An 8,246-nucleotide genomic window follows, 5' to 3' on the forward strand; every position below is an offset into this window, starting at 1 on the left:
CAAAGCACATCAGATATTTGGGACTCTGTGGAGGAAAAAAAAAAAAAGAGTTGGGAGACCTGAATTCTTTCTTTTTTTCTGGCTTCCTTAGTAACTTGTAAGTAGTCCAAGTATAGTCATTGACTTCTTCAGTTTCTCTGTATACAATGGAAATAGTTTTTTGTTCTTAGAAGAATATATCCCTAAAGTTTTTTTTTTTTTTAATTTCACAGATGAAGATGTGTCATAAGAACAAGGGAAGTCAGGGGCACCTGGGTGGCACAGTCGGTTAAGCATCTGACTTCGGCTCAGGTCATGATCTCACAGTTCGTGAGTTTGAGCCCCATATCAGGCTCTGTGCTGACTGCTCAGACACTGGAGCCTCCTTAGGATTCTGTGTCTACCTCTCTTTCTGCACCTTCCCTTCTCACATTCTGTCTCTCTTGCAAAAATAAATAAACATCAAAAAAAAAGAGGCAGTTTGGGATCTTTGTGTTAATAGTATNTCTGCATATTTGAGAAATAAATCTATAGGGCTCATGGGAAAAGGAGGTTGGGACACAACACTTAAAAAGTTTGTCAGAAATACATACAAAGCAAAAGGAACCCGGGGTCCCTTGGTGACTCAGTCAGTTAAGTGTCTGACTTCAGCTCAGATCATAATCTCACAGTTCATGGGTTCAAGCCCCACACCAGGCTCTCTGCTGACAGCTTGGAGTCCTGGGCCAGCTTCAGATTCTGTATCTCCCTCTCTGTCTGCCCCTCCCCCACTCAAGCTTGTGTGCTCGCTCTCTCTCTCTCTCTCTCTCAAAAATAAAATAAACAGTGGGCACCTGGGCGGCTCAGTCAGTTAAGTGTCCGACTTCAGCTCAAGTCATGATCTCGTGGTCTGTGAGTTCAATCCCCACGTCGGGCTCTGGGCTGACAGCTTAGAGCTTGGAACCTGTTTTATATTCTGTGTCTCCTTCTGCTTCTGCCCCTCCCCTGCTCACACTCTGTCTCTCTTTCTCTCAAAAATAAATGAAACATAAAAAAAATAATAAATAAAATGGGGCGCCTGGGTGGCTTAGTCGGTTGGGCGTCCGACTTTCGCTTAGGTCATGATCTCNAGATTCTGTATCTTCCTCTCTCTCTGTCCCTTTCCCACTCATGCCCTGTCTTTCTCTCTCAAAAATAAATATTTTTAAAAAATAATAAATAAAATAAAATAAACATTTAAAAAATTTCAAAAACAATAAGAACCTAATAAACACAGTATTGTAAATTTATGCATGGTAAATGGTTAAGAAATACATTAATACCACAATAAATATGGCACTTGTACCCTGAAAAAGACCTAAGGTTTGCTCATGGACATGTGCACCCATGTTCCTGCCAGCTGACCTGCTGAGCTCCCATGCCCATCACCCTGTGTGCCAGAAGAAGAGAACAAGAAAGATAGCACAATAATGNAGAGAAAGACAGATACCATATGCTTCCACTTATAGGAGGATTAGGAGAGACTTAATAGAGGACCATGGGGGAGGAGAAGGGGAAAAATAGTTGGGGAGAGGGAGGGAGGCAAACCATGAGAGACTCTTGAATACTGAGAACAAACTGTGGGCTGATGGGGGTGAGAGAGGAGAAGGAGAGTGATGGGCATGGAGGAGGGCACTTGGGATGAGCACTGGGTGTTATATGGAAACCAACTTGACAACTATGAAAGAAAATTAGGTAATAAAATGAAATAAAGATACACAAATCAGAAAAAAATGAATATTAATATGATGAGGGTTTAAAAAAATAAAAAAATAAACTGTGAAGAAAGGGGAGGAAATTAAAGAAACGGAAAAGCACAGAGTCATGTAGCTAGGGTGGCCAGGAGTTATTATGAAGAGGTAGAAGGAGCATTATCTGAAATTGGACAGAAAGTTGTAACACAAAACGTGGATGAGTGTGGTTCTATTTCCCTCCTGAGATGTGTGCATGTGTGTATTCTTACACAGCTCAGTTCAGCTGAGTGTACGCTCTCACAATTGTGCGTAAGCAAATGTCAAATTTATGTTACACTCAAATTGTTCCCTAATATATCAAATGCATCAGAATAAATTTGTGTTTGCAAAACAACTGTTATAGCAGAACTGACTTTTTTCCACCATAAATTATCATGGTGTGTTTTTTTTTGTCTGTTTTGTCTTGTTTGGTTTTTAGGTATTACTAGTCTACCACAAATTATTAATCAAAAAAATGTGAGCTTCACTATGATAGAAAGTTCAGCAGGTAAAACAGAGTTTTTTAATACTTTTAAAGTTTATTTATTTTTGAGAAAAAAAGATACAGAGCATGAACAGTAGAGGGGCAGAGAGAGAGGGAGATACAGAATCTGAACAGTCTCCAGGCTCCAAGCTGTCAACACAGAGCCCAATGCAGGACTCAAACTCAAGAACCGTGAGATCATGACCTGAGCTGAAGTTGGATGCTTAACCAACTAAGCCACCCAGGGGCCCCTAAAGTACAGTTTTAAAAGCCAGTACATGTAAAGTCAAGGAGCTATGTTTAGAATAGTACATAGTAGATCAAAACAGGCCTGTGGAGACAGGCTGACTTGGGCTCAAATCTGGGCTCAACCCTACACTTTTTGTGTGATCTTCCACAAGTTTATAACCTCTTTGAGCATTCACTTTTCAGTAAAAAGGCTTTTAACTGCATATACCTCCTAGGATGGTTATAAAAATTAAATGTGCTCAAGTACACAAAACTAGCATAGTATCTGGCCTGCAATAAGCATTTGTCAAATGCTACTTTCCTTTCTTCTCCATTTTACTGGGTGGATATTCTCCTTTGCGGTAGGACCCTCTTTGCCTACAACCCTCCCTAAGATCCCCAAAGGGAACACTCTATAAACTTATTTCTCCCTTTGTTTTATTTACAGGTTCAAGAATACAGAGAGGCTCTTGAAGCTGTCCTCATCAAGGGCAAAAATGGAGTCCCACTTTTGCCAGAGCTATACAGTGTTCCTCCAGACAAGGTGAGCTGGCCAAGTGCAGTGCTATAACACGGAGCTGAGAGAAGATGAGCAGTGCCTCCACAGGACTGCTTCATTTGAGCCAAACCATTTTTAATTTTCTGATTTTCATGTTCTAAAAATTTGTCTTTAGGTATAAGATGATAAAAATATTTAACTCCTTTGAAAATAAATTTTTAATGTTTATTTTCATTTTTGAGAGAGAGAGCATGACGGGGGAGGGACAGAGAGAGAGGGAGACAGGAAAAAAGCAGGCTTTGCACTGAGAGCAGAGAGCCTGATGCGGGGCCTCGAACTCACAAACCAGGAGATCATGACCTGATCCAAAGGTGGACACTTAACCAACTGAGCTACTCAGGCACCCCCAGAAGTTGCTTTATTTTTAAAGACCAAACCTTAAGGTTGAGAATGATATGGAGATCAGTAGGCAGAAGTAGAATGATGTTCTGTGTGAACTGTCAGGATTTGGTATTCTCTATTTTGAGGCCGGTAATATGGGATTGTTTGAGTAGATCAGGCTTGGAAAATGAAGTATGTCTCCGTTTTCCACCATGCCAGTCGGGAGTACCATTGTTCCTCTTTTTCATTACAAAGGAGCATTAGGCATGGGACGGTTGCAGTCTTCCATTCTGGGGGGGATGGATGGAATAAACTTCTAGTAACATCAGCAGCACCATCTGAAAGCTTTCTTTCATACCTTCTAGGTCAGAATCTGCCTTTGGATAAGATCCTCAGGTGATTTGTATGTACCTACATTTAGAGGAGCACTTCCTGGGGTGCCTTGGTGGCTCAATCAGCTAAGTGTCAGACCTCAGCTCAGGTCGTGATCTCGCGGTTCATGGGTTCGAGGCCTGCATTGGGCTCAGAGCCTGAGCTACTTCGGACTCTGTGTCTCCCTCTCTCTGCCCCTCCCTCATTTACACTCTGTCTCTGTCTCTCTCTTTCTCTCAAAAATAAACAAACGTTTAAAAAAATTTAGAGGAGCACTTCCTTAGATTGTAGTCACAGTGCTTGACTTTTTGGTGTATTGCATATGTAACTGGTTTATAGGGTATGAGTCACAATCCAGAGTCAGCCCTTTTGTTATCCAGTATCTTTAACCTTCTATTACCTTTTGTGTGGCTTCTTTATCTTTTCTTTTAGGTTGATGAAGAATATCAAAATCCTCACACTGTGGACCGAGTCCCCATGGGCAAGTTGCCCCATATGTGGGGTCAGTCTCTCTACATCTTAGGAAGCTTGATGGCAGAGGTAAGGGGAAGCATCAAGGCTTTTTCACTTTTTTTCTGCTTAAGTCACTGTGAGAATCAGATTTGTGAGTAGCTAATTAAGTCTGGATATACCTTTTGCCTTTTATATTCTGCCTTAATTATATATGTTCCTCTAGGTCAGGTCCTGAGAGTGGGAATATGGCCAATCTTTGACAAAAATCTTTACCCCTGGCAATCATGTCTTTCATACTGCCTAGGGCTTACTACCTTGGCACTGTACTTGGAGCTGCTCTGAGATCGGTGCCTAGATCTTACTCTTTCAAAACACTCCCCTAGTGCCTTGCCTGGTGACTAATGAATGCACTTGTTCTTAGATAGTAATGTTGACTGATAATAGATTTAAGTACTAACTTTTCCAAGTAATATGATGTTTCATTATTTAATTGAGTAAGCTTTTAAGATAATCTTGGGCAACATGACAAGTGTTTTGGAACATCACAGGTTTTTTTTTAATTTATTTCTTTAATTTGAGAGAGAGAGAGAGAGAGAAAGCAGGGAAGAGGCAGAGAGAGAGACAGAGAGAGAGAGGAAGAGAGAGAATCCCAAGCAGGCTCCTCACTGTCAGCACAGAGCCCAATGTGAGGCTCAGACTCACGAACTTTGAGATCATGACCTGAGCCAAGATCAAGAGTCCAACGTTAAACCAACTGTGCCACCCAGGTGCCGAGGAACATCATAGTTTTAAAAAATTTATTGTTTGTTTTTTTGTTAAGGGGCCCTTTAAATGTTTTTTTTAATGTTAAATCCTGTTGAAACAGCTCTTTAATGTAGCACTTGGGAATTTTGTACTTTATATCCAGCTTATTTTTGATATTTTGAGCTGTGGTAATGTTTCNCCTGAGGTGGGACTTAGCTATCCTTTCTGAGCCAGTCTTTTTGACCTGTTTATACATGACTATTTTCTATAGCTGTTTTTGTTCTATTTTTTTCCTCAGTTTCATTGACCTATAATGAACATACATACATNCTATAGCTGTTTTTGTTCTATTTTTTTCCTCAGATTTATTGACCTATAATTGACATACATCCATGTGAGTTTCAAGTGTACAGCATAAAGGTTTGATTATCTTTAGTTGATATTATGAAGAAGGTAGCAATAATGAGAGAAAGATTTATTTAAAATAATCCTTACCTGATGGCTTTCTCATTCAGTGCTATACATAAATTAAATGCTGTGAAAAAGGAGGAAATGAATGGTGTTTTTAAGGGCAAAATGGGTGAATTTATCCCATTTCAGCAAGGACAAATTCAAATCAAAAGATATCTGCTGAGCAGAAAGTATTCACATGAATAAATGAGAAAACAAGATTTAAATTATTGATAATCACTATGGTTTGATTATATACATCCAGAGAAGGTAGAGGTGTAACTAAAAAACTTTATGCTTATCATTATTGCCCATCTATTTCCAACAAAGAACTTGTGGCCACCACTAGGAGTTAATTCCAGATGAAATTAATTTGAATGTGAATTCAGAAGTTCAAACATTTTTTATATATAGTGAAGGTATTTGTTTTCTTTCCATACCTGCCTATCACATGTTATGATGTGAGGTTTTGGCACTGGTGTGTTGTTTCTCCTCAAACATTAGCTGTTTAATCCCCTGAAAGGCTGTAGTGGAAAAAGCATGAATTTAGGGAACTTGTGCAAATAAATTATTTATCTGCCAAAGAAAAAATTAGCTTCTTGGTTGAGATGTAATAATCTATCTTTTTATGGTCTTTCTTTAGGGATTTTTAGCTCCTGGAGAAATTGATCCCCTGAATCGAAGGTTTTCTACTGTACCAAAGCCAGATGTTGTGGTTCAAGGTATGGATTCTTATTCCCAGCAGAAAAACTTTATATTAAAGATCTGTTTTGAACCAGTAAATGATGGCTTTATTGTTTATCATGTGTTTTGTTCAGCATCAAAAAGTATACAGTTAACTTGATTCTGTTTGGTTTCAAGATTGCTATTAATCTTAATCATGAACAAATGCTTAATAAATGATGTTATTTGACATTCTTAACCACTCCTTACTTCTAGGAAGTCTTTTCATCGTCATGATATTGTAGCCTCCTGATTATTTCCACTTTCTTTCTGAACATTCCCTGTGTGCTTTTTCTGTTAGTACTCCTTTCTTCTCATACCCTTTTAATGGTTGTGTACTTAGTCTTATACTATTGTCTTTCTGTATTTACACTCTATTAGTTTGCTAGTGTTGCCTCCTTCATAGTAAATTTGCTTCCATGATTCCAACTATTCCCTCATTGGAGAATACTGGAAACCTTTATTTTTTTATTCCTAACAATCAACGTAAATTTTGAAGTATCTACTCTATGTAAAACACTGGGCTAAACTCTATAGACATTTTCAGAATTCTAGCCCCAGTATCTATAAAACATCTTTACCACTTATAATTCTAATGCAAAACTGACCTCTTCTTTCTGCATTCTTTCACCATTCTTTCACCTTTCCCATGAAAAGCAGATCTTTCCACCTTCCTTATCTCTTTTAATGACCTCACTATCATTCTAGTTCCCTAGCTAGGGTAGAAAGCTTCAGGTGGTTTTTGACTCTCCAAGAACACAATCAAGTGTGGTACTAAGCTCCTATGAAATGTCTCCAGTCACTTGACTTTCAGGTTGACTCTATATGGGAAATAATCCTGTATAGTTTCCTCTTCCCTTCCCATGAGAAACTCTGTTCTCCTTTGAGGCTTATGCCAACTGGCTCTGTTGATCTCCTGGTTCTCTAATTCATTCACTTAACTTACAGCCTTCCTCCTCTTCCCCAACTCCTGCCATAGTGCTAGATTTCAGCATCACAGTAAGTGCCATCTGGCATTTTAGCCTCAAAATTCTTGGGTATCCATAACCCTAGGGACCTTTCTCTCCACCTCTATGTTACCCACTCATTTTGAGGACCAAACTTTAGAATGATCCCACCTCATATCTTCAATTCCAAAAAAACCCAGTTTATGGTCATAGCTACATATTATATCAGTGTTTTTTTTCTCCCTATGACATTTGTCTCTATTTTCTTCCAGTCTGTTCTTCCCTACCTATTTGTTGATCATTTAAAAAGCATAATCACCAGTACACTACAACTCTAACCCCACATTAGTCTTGCCATCTGCATTTTCTTTTTCTATTAGGCTTTTTATTTTAATTCAAGTATAGTTAACATTCAATGTTATATTAGGATCAGATGTACAATACAGTGGTTTAACAATTCTATACATTACTCAATGCTCATCATGGTAAGTGTACTCTTTAATCCCTATCACCTATTTCACCCATTCATCCACACTACTCCTCTGGTAACCATCAAATTATTTTCTATAGTTAAGAGGCTATTTCTTATTTTGTCCCTCACTCTCTTTTCTTCCTTTGCTTTTTGTTTTATTTTTTAAGTTTCACTATGAGTGGAATCATATGGTATTTGTCTTTCTCTGACTGGTTTATTTCACTTAGCATTATAGTCCCTAGCTCCATCCATGTTGTTGCAAATGGCAAGATTTCATCCTTTTTATGTCTGGATAATATTCCATTGTATATGTACATCACATCTTCTTTATCCATTCATCTGTCTGTGGACATTTGGGCTGCTTCCATAATCTAGCTATTGTTGATAGTGCTGCTGTAAACATTGGGGTGTATGTGTTCCTTTGAATCAGTAGTTTTGTATCCTTTCAGTAAATACCTAGTAGTGCAATTGCTGGGTCAAAAGGCAGTCTTATTTTTAACTTTTTGAGGAACCTCCATACTGTTTCCCATAGTGGCTGTACCAGTTGGCATTCCCACCAACAGTGAAAGATGGATGCTTTTTCTTCACATCCTTGACAACTTGTTCCTTATGTTTTTGCTTTTAGCCACTCAGGCAGGTGTGAGGTGCTATCTCATTGTAATTTTGATTTGGATTTCCTTTTTTTTTCCTAAGTGATATATTTTTTTTATTTAATAGAATTTCTGGAAACTAATTTTTATTTTTAATTTTTTTAATTTTTTTA

General features: G+C 38.4%; 1 protein-coding gene across 1 annotated transcript in view; it reads left to right on the forward strand.

Moving 5' to 3' along the window:
- LOC144216567 (phosphorylase b kinase regulatory subunit alpha, skeletal muscle isoform) overlaps positions 1-6,119 on the forward strand; it is a gene marked incomplete at its 3' end in the record, with an annotated part of 36,180 nt that extends 30,061 nt beyond the window's left edge. Inside the window, exons 11-13 of the mRNA XM_077745971.1 lie at positions 2,891-2,986; positions 4,127-4,234; positions 5,985-6,119. Coding sequence (XP_077602097.1) covers positions 2,891-2,986; positions 4,127-4,234; positions 5,985-6,119 — 339 coding nt within the window. The remainder of the gene's footprint in view (positions 1-2,890; positions 2,987-4,126; positions 4,235-5,984) is intronic.
- Between the last annotated feature and the right edge of the window lie 2,127 nt (positions 6,120-8,246).

This window comes from Crocuta crocuta, unplaced genomic scaffold, assembly GCF_008692635.1.
Source record: "Crocuta crocuta isolate KB4526 unplaced genomic scaffold, BGI_CrCroc_1.0 scaffold533, whole genome shotgun sequence".
Classification (NCBI taxonomy): Eukaryota; Metazoa; Chordata; class Mammalia; order Carnivora; family Hyaenidae; genus Crocuta; species Crocuta crocuta.